The sequence below is a fragment of the Pan paniscus genome, chromosome 18 (genome assembly GCF_029289425.2).
Source record: "Pan paniscus chromosome 18, NHGRI_mPanPan1-v2.0_pri, whole genome shotgun sequence".
NCBI lineage: Eukaryota > Metazoa > Chordata > Mammalia > Primates > Hominidae > Pan > Pan paniscus.
Genome location: NC_073267.2, coordinates 56034030 through 56050501, shown reverse-complemented (window position 1 = coordinate 56050501; position 16472 = coordinate 56034030). Strand labels below are relative to the sequence as shown.

The following is a 16472-nucleotide window of genomic DNA, read 5'->3' as shown; positions in this document are numbered from 1 at the left end:
GTCAATTTTAGATCTTTCCTGCTTTCTCTTGTGGGCATTTAGTGCTGTAAATTTCCTTCTACACACTGCTTTAAATGTGTCCCAGAGATTCTGGTATGTTGTGTCTTTGTTCTCATTGGTTTCAAAGAACATCTTTGTTTCTGCCTTCATTTCGTTATGTACCCAGTTGTCATTCAGGAGCAGGTTGTTCAGTGTCCATGTAGTGGAGCAGTTTTGTTTTGAGTGAGTTTCTTAATCCTCAGTTCTAGTTTGATTGCACTGTAGTCTGAGAGACAGTTTGTTATAATTTCTATTCTTTTTTATTTGCTGAGGAGTGCTTTACTTCCAAGTATGTGGTCAATTTTGGAATAAGTGTGATGTGGTGTTGAGAAGAATGTATATTTTGTTGATTTGGGGTGGAGAGTTCTGTAGATGTCTATTAGGTCCGCTTTGTGCAGAGCTGAGTTCAATTCCTGGGTATCCTTGTTAACTTTCTGTCTTGTTGATCTGTCTAATGTTGACAGTGGGGTGTTAAAGTCTCCCATTATTATTGTGTGGGAGTCTAAGTCTCTTTGTAGGTCTCTAAGGGCATGCTTTATGAATCCGGGTGCTCCTGTATTGGGTGCATATATATTTAGGATAGTTATATGCACCCATATATATTTAGGATAGTTAGCTCTTGTTGAATAGTCTTTTTCTATTGTTTTAATTTCAACTTGACTATATTCTGTTTGAAGTGAGTTGTAGACAGCATATAGTTGAGTCATGTTTTTAATCCACGTTGGCAATCTTTGTCTTTTAATTGTATTTAGACCACTTACATTTAATTATTGATATTAAATCTTTAGTTTATTTCGTGTTTTCTGTTTGTTATGCTTTTCATTTCTTGATTTGCTTTTTTTCTGCCATCCTCTGGGTACCTGAACATTTTTCAGAATTTCATTTGTTTTTGAGAATATCTCCTTATATAGCTTTTTTAGTGGTCACCCTAGGTTGTATATTATATGTACATAACAGTTTACTGGTGTCACCAGTTCAAGTAAAGTATAGAAACCTTGCCTCCTTTTATTATTCTCTACCATCTCCTTTTTATAATTGTCTTAAACATTTGCCTTACGTACGTACATCTAGAACCATATTAGAAAATTTTATGATTTTTGTTTCAAATGTCAAACATAATTTAGAACACTCAAGAGAAGGAAAGCTTATTGTATTTACCTATATCTTTGCTTACTGTGTTCTTTTTTTTTCTTTTTGATGTTCCAGGATCTTCTCTTTTATCATTTCTTTTTTGTTTAGATAACTTCCTTTAGTCATTCTATGAAGATACGTCTGCTGGTGACAAATTTTCCTATTTTTCCTTCTTCTTAGAATATCTTGATTTCCTCCTCATTCCTGAAGAATATTTTCACTGGTTATAGGATTCTGGGTTGACAATTTTTTTTCTTTTAGCCCTTGAACAATACTGTGTGTCTTTCATCTGACATCCATGGTTTCTGATGCTGTCAATCACATTTTCTCTCCTATAGGTAAGGCATAAAATTTTAATTGATGCTTTCAAGATTTTTGTTTTAAGCTTACACTAGTTTAATTATGATGTATGTTGGCGTGGATTTCTTTGAGTTTATACTGTTTGGTGTCTGCTCAGCTTCTTGAACCTGTAGGCTTATTATCCAAATCCTGCCAAATTTGGAAGCTTTTAGTCACTATTTCTTGAAGTATGTTTTTAGCCTCACACTCTTTCTTTCCAGGACTCTGATGACATGAATATTGGATCTTTTGTTATATTCCAGCAGACCCCTGGAGCTCTGTTTACTTTAATTTTTCACTGTTTTCTCTGCTATTGGGTAAATTTTATTGTTCTGTCTTCCAGTTCACTGATTCTTTCCTCTGTTGTTTTCATTCTGCTGTTGAGCACATCCATTGAGCTTTCTATTTCAGTTATTATATTTTTCAATTCTAAAATTTCCATTTGGTTCTTTATATCATCTACTTCTTTGCTGAGACTTCATTTTTCATTGGTTTTATGTGCGTTCATAATTGCTTATTGAAGCATTTTTATCATGGCTGCTTTAAAATCACTGTCAGTTAATTCTGTCATCTCTGACATCTTGGTTTTGGCATCTGTTAATTGTCTTATTCATTTTGACATTTTCCTGATTCTTGGTATGACAAGGGATTTTCAAATGAAAGTTGGATATTTTTGTATTATGTTGTGAGAATCTGGATCTTCTGTTTTAACTTGGCTTCTCTGATACTACTACAAGAAGGGACAGGGTTGGGGGTAGATGGGTATCATCTTGTTTCTGGTGGAGGTAGAAGTCATGGTTCCCACTTGGCGTTCATTGATACCCAAGTTGGGTGGGGGAGCTCCTTCTTACTGCTATGTAGGGGTGGGAGGTCTAGCTTCCTACATGGTCTCCACTGGCACTGTGATATATGGGAGTGGTCTTGTTACCAGTGGGCAATGGTGAAAGTCTGGAATCTCCACTAGGCCTGCTCTGACACTGCCCCAGTAGGGAGGGAGTGGTTGTCTTGGCACTGCCAGGTGGGGGTACAAGTCCAGGCTCCTCATATAGTTTTCACTGACACTGCTGCAGGGGGGGCCTTGCAACTGTGGTTGGTGGGGATGAAAGTCCTGGCTCTGTGGTGTTTACCTGGAATAGAGCTATTATTATCTAAAAGTTTTCCTCTTTCTAGGTTGCCTAGTCCTTTCATTAGAGCAGCTTTTTTTTGGGTGTATGTCTGTTGGTGTACTGGATTGCTGGCTTCTTCAGCTCCAAGTCTAGGGATTATGAAGCAAAAAGAAAGGAACTTACCACTGTGTTGGTGTTGTTTCTTGGGTCCTGAGGTCCCTAGCTGGTCTGCCTTCTTCTATCCATTTTTCAGTCTTATGCTTGTTTTATATATAATGCCCATGGTTTTTGGTCGTACCTAGCAGGAGGAATAGGGACATCTACTCCATCATCCCAGAAGTGGCAGGCTCCTCAGTTACTTTTTAATTGCCAAATTATCTGTTCCTTTTCATAACATATTTTGAATATGACTTTCATTTGCTACATGACTGCTGGTTTAAATTGTTCTCCTTTACAAATTTTATGTGATACCTGACAGTTTGATATTTAATTTTAAAAACATCTTGCTATAGATATTTTTTAACATAGTCGCCCCAAAATCTTTTTTTGCACATAACCCCAAACTGAAAATCTCTTAGAAGACACAATTAGCACATTTTTAAAATCCTCTCTACAAAAGAGTTAGATTGGTGTATACATATGGTTCAGGCATATGTACAGGGTTAAGTAATAATAAATGTTTTCTCATGGAATACTACTGCTACTAGAAAATTAACTGAACATACATGCATTAGATGTGTCATCAGTGGTTACAGCAACTCTTCTTCATCGATGCTGTTGTGCATTAAATTATTCCCAAATGGTTGCTGAAATAACTATAGAGGTTTGAGTGAATCATTTTTGTTTTCCAGAGTGCCTTGCCTAGCATTAGGAAAGAAATTCTTACTATTTTTATGTTTTTTGGTGCCATAAGTTATGAGAGAATAGTGTCATGTTTGATCTTTCTGGTTACTCTGTTTGAATGACACTTGAACTGGCTGCTGATGTTAACGTGTGTGGTAGGGAAAGCCATTGTTGGACTCATAGAAATGATTTTTAAGTTGGGTTGGGGTATTTTAAAACTTGACACGTTTTGGAAAATGTGGGGTCTTGTTTCTATCCTCAAATTACAATATTTTACTAAATTCAAATACTTTTCTCCAACTAATTGAGTATCTGAGAGAATGGTCATTTTGAATAAGTGTGTCTTTCAACAAAATTGTTAAATGACTTTTTTTTCTTGGCAGAATCAGAAAACATTTATCTAGAATGAAAGAGAGTAGAGCAAGAATCAAGTGTTGGCACTCTTAGCGTGTGTGTGTGTGTGTGTATGTGGTTTTGAAAATGATAAATTGTCAACAACTTGCTAGAAATGGAACAAATGGAAATGTTGATTAAAAATGGCTGGTAAAACTTATCTGTAAAATACTTTATCTTTGTGCTGTACATTTGTACTGTGTTAAAGGCTAAGAAGTAATTGTAATAAACTCTTATAGTCTTGCCTTTTAAAAACTGATTGTCATTATCTCAAACTGTGACTCACAGGGTGCTGGTATAGAAATCTACCCTGGGAGTCAGTGCACCCTGAGTGACAATGGGATCCATCACTGCAAGGAAGGGATCCTCATTAAGGTGAGCATCAGCCAAAACACCCACTTTTCAATGGATAGAATGGCTTTACCTACAAATTATGCTTTATTAAATTGTTGGGTTCTATTTTCTGGTTTTGAAAAGCATAAACAGTGTACACATTTTGATAATATCAGTGATTGGAATCTCTTGTGAGAATGCTGTTACCTATAGATCTGCAGAAATGACAGAGGAAAGCTGTGTCACTAAGGGTGCAGACTGTGCTACAACATGGGACTAAACATAGCTTTTTCCTTTTATTTTTAGAATAGTGTGAATAAAGAAGATTTTTAAGGCAGGAAATGTTGAATATGACAGTTCCTAAAACATTTGTTTTCAATGTCACAGGACTTCTTAGATGAACATTATGACATTCCCAAGATATCCATGGTGAATAATATAATACATAATAATGAAGGTTATGGTGTTGTCTTGGTGAAACCTACAATCTTCTCTGACCTGCAAGAAAATGCTGAAGATGGAACTGAAGGTATATTGAGTAATTTTTAATATAAAAACCAGACATAATTTATTTCAGCATTAAATGCTGATTAAGGATCTGAGTCTTCCTCTCTTCCTTAAAAAAGGTTGTTGGGATATGCTTGGGCATGGAGAGAGAGAAGCTTGATAAAGTCATAACATTACAGACTGTGAAAGAAACTTTCAAGGTCAACTAGCTCAACTGTCATTCAAAATCTTGATGTTGTGGTTTCTGTGCAGTTCCCTTCTTACCATGGTTAGCTTTCAATGAGGGTGGATGTGTGATAGCAACGATGGGTGTGTGATAGCAATGGTGGGTGTGTGATGCTATGGTGGGTATGTGACAGCAACAGTGGGTGTGTGACAGCAATGGTGGCTCCTACTGGTGTTTGTTAAGGCTGGAGACAGTGAAATGAATGTGCCAGGCTGAAGGCTGCATTTCCTGGAGGGGATAGTGGAGTTTACCTCTGTTTTTATTGGTAGAAGTAAATGCCTTCCTGTCACCTGCCTTTCTTGGCAGCGAAGGGGAGCTAACTCAGTGGAAATCTGTGAACTTCAAGCTATGATGTAGACCACTATTAAGTCTCAGTCATAGAGAAGGATTAAGCTTTGATGTAGGTGAGGAAAGTTTAAAGCAGTTTATTTATTTAATCAGCTTTTTCAGGTTGAAAGAGTTTAAAGGGTAGTCCTTGTCATCCTTCAGGATCTGCTCCAGTTACATCTCTGCAAGTTCTTTATTTCTTCACAGGTCTCACAAAAGTAAAATAAAGGTGTCAGCTGGGCAGGACTCATCTGAAAGCTCTGGGGGCAGACTCTGTCTCCAAACGCATTCATGTCATTCATGGGCAGAATTCATTCCTTTAGTTCATGGGTCTGAAGTCTCCATTTTCTTGCTGGCTGCTGGCTGTTTGCTGGGGCTGGCACTCAGCTCCTAGAGGCTGCTCTCAGGTTCTTGCCTCATGGCCCCCCCATCTCAGCAACAGAGAACATCCCTCAAGGCAAATCTCTCATGCTCTGAATTTCTCTGACTTCCTCTTTAGCAACCAGCTGGAGAAAACTGATTAGCAATCTTAATTACATTGTAAAATTACAGTGCAAAATTCTTCTGCCATTTAATAGGCATGAAAGTAATACCAGGGGGTGGGGATCATGGGGCCTATCTAGAATTAGCTGCTAGATTGGGACTTCATTTAGAAAAGTGGCACTATCTTATCAATCTGTGCATCCTATCTCCTAACGCAGTGCTTAGCAGATAGTAACTATCCAGGAAATGTCTGTTGAGTAAAAGTGATTCTGGGATGAAAAGGGTAAAGGAAGAGTTCAAAATTGGTGATCCTGTGTGAGGGTCAGGGAACCTTGGCATAGAAAGCAAGGCAGCTGCTTGTTGAGAAGACTGTGTAGAAATATATGTTTTTGTTGGGTTAGCTTGTATATTTAACTTTGTTATTATTTGTTTGTTTCTCCAGAAAATAAAGCGCTTAAAATTCAGACAAGTGGAGAGCCAGATGTGGCTGAAAGAGTGGATCTAGAAGAGCTGATTGAGTGTGCAACTGGTAAAATGGAGCTTTGTGCAAGAATTGACCCTTCTGAGCAAGTCGAGGGAAATTGTGAAATTGTAAATGAACTAATTGCTGCCTCCACACAGAAAGGCCAGATAAAGAAGAAAAGGTTGAGTGAACTGGGGATCACGCAAGCTGATGACAACTTAATGTCACAGGAGATGTTTGTTGGGATTGTGGGGAACCAGTTCAAGTGGAATGGGAAAGGTAGTTTTGGCACATTTCTTTTCTGACTACAGTGATGTAAGTAGATAGCAAAATACTGGATTTTGCACATGCTGCCCTAAGAATCACGCTGCCATTGTAGTTTGCTGTATTGTCTGTATTTTATATTTGATTATTTGGGCTTGAGTGAAAGGTAGATTTATTTCCATTTGCAGGTGTTGCACATAAAACACTCGCTCTTTATAGGAAAAATCATAAATGCATATAAAATAGAAAATATTTGGAGATTGCTTATCTGAAAGTCTTGCTTTCTTATACACATGGTTCTCTCATATTAAGCCTGGTAGTAACTTTTTAGTGTAATTACCTTTAGCACTTCAAAGATGAGGAAGTAAGGAAGGGAATGCAAGACTAGTGCATAAAAATGCAATAGGTGTCATATGTACAGCATTCTTCTAGAGTTGCCTTTTCATCCCAATTACAGTGAGTCCGATTTCCATCCTGTATTTGCATAATACTTGTCTTAAAATAAAAGCTTTTATGATTGGGAATTTATCTGCCTAATCAGACTTATTATTGAGACGTCAATGGGACGCATTTTTCTGTTGAGCTATGCAGTCATCAAAACAGCGATAGACAGCATAGGAGGTTTGAAGCAGAAATGAAATGTGTTATTCAGAGCCAATGTTGTACATAGAGCATTTTCACTATTGCTGAATGGGAATGATTAAAAACAAGGTATTTTTCGGGCCAGGCGGTGGCTCACACTTGTAATCGCAGCACTTTGGGAGGCTGAGGCAGGAGGATCACTTGAGCCCAGGAGTTCAAGACTAGCCTAGGCAACATAGTGAGACCCTGTCTCTACTAAAAATAAATTTTAAAAAAATTAGCTGAGTGTGGTGGTGCATGCATGTAGTTCCAGCTACTCAGGAGGCTGAGGCTAGAGGATCCTTGAGCCCAGGAGGTTGAGGCCGCGGTGAGGTGTGATTGCACCACTGCATTCCAGCTTGGGCGACAGAGCGAGACCCAGTCTCAAAAAAAAAAAAAGTATTTTTCTCTTACCGTTACAGTATTCTGATTATATTACTGACACAGTCAAAATGATTAACTGTACAACCTGTATCTGCTGGGTGTTCTTGTTATCATATTGTAAAACAGCTTTAAAAATATTTATATTTTAAAAACTGTATGTGACATTAATATGCCTAATGATTAAAATTATAGTGATGAAATAACAAAATTGAATCTTGTTATATCTTTTCAAACTCACTGTGGGCCATAGTGTCAGTGTAGCATATGTGGTCATTTAAGAATACATGGTATTTTGGTATCTGTTTTCATGCTCTAGAAAGAGTATTGCATTTTTTCCCATTAAGTGTGGTTATGTTTGTTTTTTAAATTTGAGTAAAAAATAATTCTTATTTTTTGGATGCTACTAAATGTAGGATTTATGTTAGATTTATTATTTGATCATTGAAAGGTATTTTTACTTTTAAAAAATCTTGTTGCAAAGAGGTTTAAAAAGTAATGTTCATTTCTGCATCAGTTTCAGCCAAATGTTGATATTAAAACCTTTTATTCTTTTTTTAAATTTTTGCCTCTAGATGTGATGCCTTAAGATAAAAACCATTTATTCAACTTTAAAACAAAATCACTTTTTTTTTTTTTTTGAGATGGAGTCTTGCTCTGTCACCCAGGCTGGAGTGCAGTGACACTATCTCGGCTTACTGCAACCTCCACCTCCTGAATTCAAGCAATTCTCCTGCCTCAGTCGCCTGAGTAGCTGGGATTATAGGTGCCTGCCACCATGCCCAGCTAATTTTTTTGTGTGTTTATTTTATTTTTATTTTAGTTTGTTTTGTTTTTGAGCTGGAGCTTCGCTTTGTCACCCAGGCTGGAGTGCAGTGGCATGATCTCGGCTCATTGCAACCTCAGTCTCCTGGGTTCAAGTGATTCTCATGCCTCAGCCTCCCAAGTAGCTGGTATGACAGCCACCATGCCTGGCTAATTTTTGTATTTGTAGTAGAGACAGTGTTTAACCATGTTGGCCAGGCTGGTCTCAAACTCCTGACCTCAAGTGATCCACCCACCTTGGCCTCCCAAAGTGCTTGGATTACAGGCGTGAGCCACGCGCCTGGCCTTTTTTTTGTATTTTTAGTAGATATGGGGTTTCACCATGTTGCCCAGGCTGTTCTCAAACTCCTGACCTCAAGTGATCCACCCACCTCAGCCTCCCAAATCACATTGATTTTTCAATTGAATTTCTACTTTATCTTGGTTTAGATTTTGTAGATAAGTTAGTAACATTTATACCTTCCTTGTTCCTTTTTATAACATGGAGTTTTTCAGATTTCATGTCTATTTTAGCTTAAATCTAAGCTTATATTAATTTTTATTCACATGATTCATTATAATGAGTAGGCCTACTTTGTTCTTATTTAAGTTATATGCAGTACATTTTGCCTCAATCATGGAGAGTTAAACATCTCAAATGGTATAGCATAGGGAATTTAGGGAGTGCCCTAGAGGGGTATGGGTTTGATATTTGAGATGAAAACACTGATGTGGAGAAAGGATAGCCTTCTGTGTTGACTAATTGTGTGTCCTGTCCTTATGGTCCACCCTTAGTGTGACCTTGAATTTATGGCAGGTAGCAAAATTCTATACCTTGATTTGAGTATTTTATTTTAGCTTCTTTAGATGTATTTCCCTTCCTCAGTTTCTTGTTGTATTATTGCACCATAGATATTAACACGAATATATTTTTAAAAACTGCCCAGAGATCATTTGATCTCAAGTGTATATACACTTCACTTTTCTGGAGTTATAGAAGGATGGTGAAATAACCATTTTCTGGATTTTGCTTTTCAGAGGGAGATTGAAGAAAGTTCAATAAAACACTGATGAGCTCATAAGAACCGTGTCGTTCATGTTTCTTTGTAATTCAGTTTGCTGTTTTTATTCTTATTCCTTTCTAGGAAGTACATTCCACAGGCTTCTATGAAAATTAAGTTGAAATAAATTTTGATAATTGGCCTTTGATGCAAAATTTATGCATAGCTTTTAATTTGATAACATTTTGTTTTATTCTGTGATTAAATATATATATGTATATGTTTTAAAGTCTTATATGTGGTGAACATTCTCCTCTTTTTTTAGTTCTCACTATTAATAGAAAAAAATATATATTTTAAAAACAACAAAACAGGTGTAATATATCAATGCTCTGAGAATTGCTATTGCTATTTTCCCTTAATATATTGCAGAAAAATATGTCTGTACATACAAATCCACCTTATTCTTTTGATAGTTGTGTTATAGCCCATTGCTGGAATTCTTTCAGTTGTAAGTGATAGAAACTCAACTGAGAAAGGCTGTATGAGAGTTGGTTCTTGGAACTAAACATCTAAGGATGAGAGCTTGATTACATTTCTTACTTTTATAAGTTTTCTTGACAGTATGAGTTCTCTTTTCTTTCTTTTCCCCTTCCCCTTCCCCTCCATCTCCTTCCCCTTCCCCTCCATCTCCTTCCCCTTCCCCTCCATCTCCTTACCCTTCCCCTCCATCTCCTTCCCTTTCCCTTTCCCTTTCCCTCTCCCTTTTTCTTTCCCTTCCCTTCCCTCTCTGTCACCCAGGCTGGAATGCAATGGCGTGATCTTGGCTCACTGCAACTGCCGCCTCCCATGCGTTAATGGAAGTTGTAAGCTGCTTCTTAAAAATTTATTTTAGGCTGGATGCCTGTAATCCCAGCACTTTGGGAGGCTGAGGTGGGAAGATCGCTTGGGGCTAGGAGTTTGAGACCAGCCAGGGCATTTCTCAGCTTTCTCCACTGCCTTCACAGGAAACTTCTTCCCGCACTCCTGGCCGACGTCGCTCCCTAGGTGACTGTGCGGCAAAAGCTCAGACCTCAGGACACTGGTGGCTGTCGTCCAGCCTAGTGTCTGCTTACCCCGCACTCATCCCGTAGTCACACGTGAAGGCTTGAGGGGTCTGGAACTTCCTGGCCGTAGCAATGGACTTTCTGAACTTTCTTGCTCTTTCAGAATTGCGTTTTGACCCTGAGTGTGGTCGTGGGTGACTCGCCGGCCTCCCGCCCCGGGGTGTGGTGCCTTTGTTCTGAGTCATCACAAGTGCCATCATCCTGATCCTAGCTTCTTTCAGATCATCCTCTCGAGGCTCAGCAGCGTCTCCGCCAGGGAATGTGGGACCCTCACCCTCATTTCCCTGGTCCCTGGAGGTGGGGGCATGCCTGAGGCCGTTTGCCTCCTTCCCTAGACAGAAGCTCCCCGCCCCGGATACAGGCACGAAAGGGCCACGTTTCCTTCTGTAATCAGGCCTCGGGCGCAGGCTGGAGCGGCTCTGAGAACAGGGGAGACCCAGCCCTGCCGACTCCCCCAGGCCTGCTAGCACTCGGCCTTCCCCACTGTTTATATTTAAGATGATGAGAAAATAAATCCGTCAAGTAGGTTAACCACTTCCTACCGCATGGAGTCTGCCTTTATTTTCTTTGTATTGCAAAATAATTTATACATCATAAAATTTAATCTTTAAAGTGTACAGTTCAGTGGTTTTTAATATATTCTCAAAGTCGTACCACTATCAGCATGATCTAACCCCAGAACATGTCCCTCACCCGCAAAAGAAATCTGTGTCCCTTGCAGTTACTCTCTCTCCATCCCTTCTTCTTCCGGCTCTGGCAATGGCTAATCTACTTTCTGCATCTTTGGATTTGCCTCTTCTGGACATGTCATAGAAATGTAATCATACAATATATGGTCTTTTACTTCTTGTTTGATCTCTTAGCATAATATTTTCAAGGCTCATTCAAGTTGCAGCATGCAACAGTGCTTCATGGCTTTTTATATTTGAATATTGCATTGTATGCATGGACCACTTTGTTTATCCATTCACCTGTTGATGGACATTTGGATTATTTTCCCTTTTTGGCTATTGTGAATGCAGCTGTCATGGTATAATTATCATATGTTAATTCCGTTTCGCTTTTTGAGGAACTAGGCCTCCCAGTCCCAAAATTATATGCAGTGATTTAGTCTGATTTGGTTTTTTTGTTTATATATGACCACAACTTAGAAAAATGTTCACCAATTAAAAGAGGTGTAGGCAACAGTTTCTAATACATATTTCCCAGGTTCTATAATAGCTCAAGTCTCAGTCTGAGTGATGGTCCATTGACACTTCTCTGATTTCCTTCAGAAAAGTAATAAATAAAGGCTTACTTCCAAAGCTAGCTAAAAAGTAACCTCCCGAATTAAATCTGCCTTTCAGTGAAGGTTGGTTAGGTAATAAAGGCAATGGCACTGAAGAAGTTACTGAAATTTGGATAGATAGCACAGGAAATCCGAGTGGAACACCACTGTAGAATCCCATACACATAATAAGGCAGTAGGCTTTTATACAAATCCAAGAATTTTTAAAGGTTTTTAGCAAAAATGTAACTACTCTTATTACCTAATAAGTATCATCCCTCCCACGTGCATTTCACATACTAACGGCCATTTTGTGGTGGTGTGGTGGGTTTTTCCAGAGTTTTCTAAAATCTGTTTTAGGGACATTTCCTGCCCCACCCTGTAGGTCTTCCAGGATGTAAAGTCAGCTCACTCGCTCTTCTGAAAGTGAGGTGCCAGGCCACGGAGCATGGGGTCTTTCAGCAGCACTCAGGGCATGGGGTCTGGCTTCTTCAAGTGCCAGGGACAGCTGCCCTTGGGTCAACAGCATCTGTGGCTGGCTTGCATGGTTTGCTTCCCAAGTTTCATTGCTCCACTGTTTCCATTTTTGTGGGGGTCCAAGGATGAGATCTGGTGGCCGATACCTTGATATTAATAGCATTTTTTGCCCTTGTCTCAACCATGATGGCACCCATGGATTCAGCATATTCCTCAGCATCCTTCAGGGGAAACTCCCTAATATCTGAGAGATGGCACTTGTTTCAGTAATAGTCATTACAATGTTTTCTGGACCATGTTCTTTCAGCTCTTTATCCCACTTCTTCAAGGTATGAAATGAATCCTGTTTGGGTAACATCTGTATGAAATGAATCCTGTTTGGGTAACATCATGCACTGTATCAGCTGCAGCCGATCCTCCATAGCACATGAGCCAACGAATGAAACCGTTCCTGGCCAGCAGTGTCCCAGATGAGGAACTTGTGAAGGTCATTTCCAGAAGGCGCAGTTTTGGTCACAAAAGATACCTCAATGGTAGGGCTTATGTTGCGGTCAAAGTGATCCTGGGCAAATCGATACACAATGCTTGATTTCCCTACGCCAGTGTCCCCGAGAAGGCACACTTTGAGCTCCTCTATTGCCATCATGTGCTGGCTGTCAGGCTGACAGGGGCTCAGCAGCGTCCTCCCAGCCCCATCAGCATCTCCCGCCTGGGCCCTCGCTGGTGCCGCCCAACTTTTCATCTTCAAAGCCCTTTTTCTACTGCAGTTGCTTTTTCCAACAGCCGCGTATTTATCCAAGGGAAGGACTCTGATTGGTCTTGGTTGAAGCACATGAATCCCTCTGCCCCGGGTAATGAGATGCTATGACTGGTTATGTCTACATGAAGTGCACCAAAAGGAGACGCTTTGGGCAGTCCCAAACAATAGCTGTTATAATCCACTACAGCCTGGATTGCAAGATCGTGGGAACTTTCCCGTTTCATAGTTCCATAGGGAGGACATTTTGTTGGTCTCATTAGACTAAAAGGGGAGTAGGGTTTTCTGTGTTTCTTCTTGTTAACTTAGGACTGGGATTTCTTTGGGGATTGAAAGTCAGTTTCAGTTCTAGGTAGAGATGGCTGATTCAATGTATGCATCACTTAGCATGTTAGCGAAGCTTTGAGAGTAACAAAGAGTAAGAAAATTAAAAGAATATGTAAACTCAAAAAAACACAAAAAGAAATAGAAAGGAAATAAAATATGCAAAATTTGGAAGTTGAAAAGCACATGGACAAGTGGGAACTGACTTGGTTCTCCCTACTGCTAGCTTAGGAGTCAGTTTTCTCTGCTGGGAAGTGCCTGGTGCAGGAATTGGCACTTTCAGGTACTTCTGGAAGTAAAGGTAAAGGTGAGATTTGAAAAAGCAGAAAATCGGCAGGGCACGGTGGCTTAGGCCTGTAATCCCAACACTTTGGGAGGCCGAGGGTGGGGGGGGGGGTGGATCACCTGAGGTCAGGAGTTCGAGACCAGCCTGGCCAACATGATGAAACCCCGTCTCTACTAAAAATACAAAAAATTAGCTGGGTGTGGTGGTAGATGCCTGTAATCCCAGCTAATCGGCAGGCTGAGGCAGGAGAATCACTTGAACGTGGGTGGCAGAGGTTGCAGTGAGCTGAGGTCGAGCCACTGCACTCTAGCCTGGGCAACAAGAGCGCAACTCCATCTCAAAAAAAAAAAAAAAAAAAAGAGGGTCTCTGGCCTGGCAGACACTAGGCGTAGTAGGCCACTGGAGTGCTGTACTGAAAACGGAGTTATGTGAATGGCTCCTAGTTTTCTTCTCTTTCTCCTTTTTCTTTTCTTTTTTGTTAGACAAGGTCTCGTCCTGTCACCCAGGCTGGAGTGCGGTGGTGCCATCTTGGCTCACTGCAACCTCCGCATCCAGGGTTTAAATGATTCTCGTGGCTCAGCCTCCTGAGCAGCTGGGACTACAGGTGCCCGCCACCACACCCAGTTAATTTTTGTAGAGACAGGGTTCCTCCATGTTGCCCAGGCTGGTCTTTAACTCCTGAGCTCAAGCGATCCTCCCGCCTTGGCCTCCCACAGTGCAGGGATTACAGGCCTGAGTCACCGAGCCTGATCCCTAGTTTTCTTCTCATGCTCAGCTTCCAGGATGCCGACTGCCAGGTCTGTACTCTATGGGCAGAGGTTTATAGAAATGTTTTTTAGGTCTCCCTTTGTGGTCATTTCCCCAGAGATACTGTACAAATACTGGATGCTTTTTAAGGGAACGCCCCATGATTGACCTCTGGTAAAGCTCATAGTTGCTAAGCATCAGGGGATTGAGCCTCCAATCAGTGTGGTAATGTGCTGACTTTTTAAATGGAGCAGACCGCGCAGGATCCCCAGACAGCTGAGGAAAGACTCTAATATGACACAGATGAATGCAACCCAGCATCTCCTCTGACTATCTTTCCTCCAGCAGCGCGGGCCCCGGGGTCAGTCTCAACCAAGGAAGCCAGGCCGGACTGCAGCGGCTGTGGCTGCGTAGGGGCGGAATGGGCCGCTGGGCTCCATCCAGGTGGCTCTAGGCACAAGCCAGGGGAGCGGGCGCAGGCAGGCACCAGAAGCTGCGCTGGGAGGGTCTGCTGGCTGGGCAGGGAGTGGTGCGCTGCCTACTCTGAGGTCCTCGGTTCTGAGCTCAGCAGCCTTCGCTGGCGCCCGAGCTGCAGCCGCGATTTGCAAGGAGCTCCGCCCGCCAGAGAGTGTCCTCAGGGGGGTTTCCCCGGGCGAGGCCTTCAGCATCCCAAGGTTCTCTAGCTGCTCTACCCTCAGTCCTGTGTTTCCACGTGGGAATGGCGTCTTCACACGTGACTGGGGCTAGAGTAGCTGGAACTTCAGGATGCCTTCCCCTTCCGGGGAATGTCCTGAAAACTCTGCCAAGTCTCACTGACGTGGGGCGGGAACGCAGGCCTGGTGACAAGCTGTCATCGATGTTTCTGACACGTGAGCCATGCACATGCGCGCTGAGAACGGTTGGTCACCTGTCGGTTGTGCGCACGCGCAGTGACGAGCTGTCAGAGGTGCGCATGCGCAGTCGGGCTTACCGGCATCGCTTGGCGCGGCTTGGCTGGTTGGCTTCGCTTGTTACTGGCTCTGACTTTGGAAACTGCGAAGTTTCCTGGTTGGAGGTGGTGGCTGACCAGAGTGGCTTGGTCTTACTGGGCCTCTGAGGCTGTGATAGGCGGACTGGTGCTGAGGTGTCTCGGATAGCCTCCGCCATGAGGAGGAGCTCTGGCTTCGGGGGCCAGAAGGGCCAGGGGCCCTCCTGCTCCTTCACCGGCTGTTGGTGTTGCAGGGGGGACGATGTCGCCGAGAGCGATGACAGCCCCTTCGCCCAGTGCGGGTACAATATCCAAGAGAAACACCTCGGCAAGCTCCACAGAGCTGCCAGCCGGGGTGAAGTCTCCAAGGTGGAGCGCATCCTTTCGAGCGGGAGCGCTGACTTGGATGAGAGAGACAAGAAGAAAAGGTGACAGGAGCTGGGGCTGGGGGCGGGGACTGGGAGGAGGCGGGTGTGTGGGAGAAGTACCCCCTTTTTGGCGGGGGGATGCGGGGTGGGGGGCGAGCCCTCCTGACCCCGGGGTCCTGGCTTTCCTGCCTCTGCAGGCTCCACAGCACCTGGCCTGGGGAAACCTTGGAGGGGTTAATTAAGTCTATACAGCACTTTATCTTGAATGGACACATTTCAAAACATATATATATATATATTTTTTTTTTTTTTTAAAATGAGACGTAGTTTCACTCTTTTTGCCCAGGCTGGAGTGCAGTGGCGCGATCTTGGCTTACTGCCGCCTCTGTCTCCCGGGTTCCAGCAATTCTCCTGCCTGAGCCTCCTGAGCAGCTGGGATTGTAGGTGCACGCTACCACTCCCGGCTAATTTTTGTATTTTTAGTAGAGACGGGGTTTCACCATGTTGGCCAGGCTTGTCTCGAACTCCTGACTTCAGATGATCCGTCCGCCTCGGCCTCCCAGAGTGCTGGGATTACAGGCGTGAGCCACTGCGCCTGGCCAACATAATGTTATATACGCTATAGACAGGTGCATAAGGAGAGCAATAATTCCCATGACATTTCAACTTCTGGGCTAACAATTCTTCAGATTATATCTAATATTTATTTTTATATAAATGTACATCTACGTAAATACGTTCTTTACTGAGGAACCTTAGAAGGAAATTTTGAAGTGGGAAGTCGTTCCTGTTCTTGAGTAGGAAGATTCGTTTTTCTTAAGATGTGAGCTCTTTGTCTATCAACTTTACATAAATCAGATAAAAATATCAAAGTTTTAACATTTTAAAATTAAACTTGTTGTCTGTGTTTTA

The 16472-nt window shown here is 41.9% G+C and overlaps 2 protein-coding genes and 1 pseudogene across 3 annotated transcripts in view; 2 read left to right on the top strand and 1 right to left on the bottom strand.

Moving 5' to 3' along the window:
* Nucleotides 1-9627, top strand: part of SHCBP1 (SHC binding and spindle associated 1) — a 43891-nt gene extending 34264 nt beyond the window's left edge. For both annotated transcript variants that reach the window (XM_003819787.6, XM_063597980.1), the window contains 3 exons: nt 4140-4226; nt 4572-4713; nt 6170-9627. In XM_003819787.6, the coding sequence (XP_003819835.1) occupies nt 4140-4226; nt 4572-4713; nt 6170-6495 (555 nt within the window). In that variant the 3' untranslated portion in view covers nt 6496-9627. The remainder of the gene's footprint in view (nt 1-4139; nt 4227-4571; nt 4714-6169) is intronic.
* Nucleotides 9628-12153: 2526 nt separating this feature from the next.
* LOC100973079 (ras-related protein Rab-31-like) lies at nt 12154-12757 on the bottom strand (annotated as a pseudogene).
* Nucleotides 12758-15071: 2314 nt separating this feature from the next.
* LOC100974343 (putative ankyrin repeat domain-containing protein 26-like protein) overlaps nt 15072-16472 on the top strand; it is a 51288-nt gene continuing 49887 nt past the window's right edge. Inside the window, exon 1 of the mRNA XM_034940092.3 lies at nt 15072-15620. Within this exon, the coding sequence (XP_034795983.1) occupies nt 15370-15620 (251 nt within the window). The 5' untranslated portion in view covers nt 15072-15369. The remainder of the gene's footprint in view (nt 15621-16472) is intronic.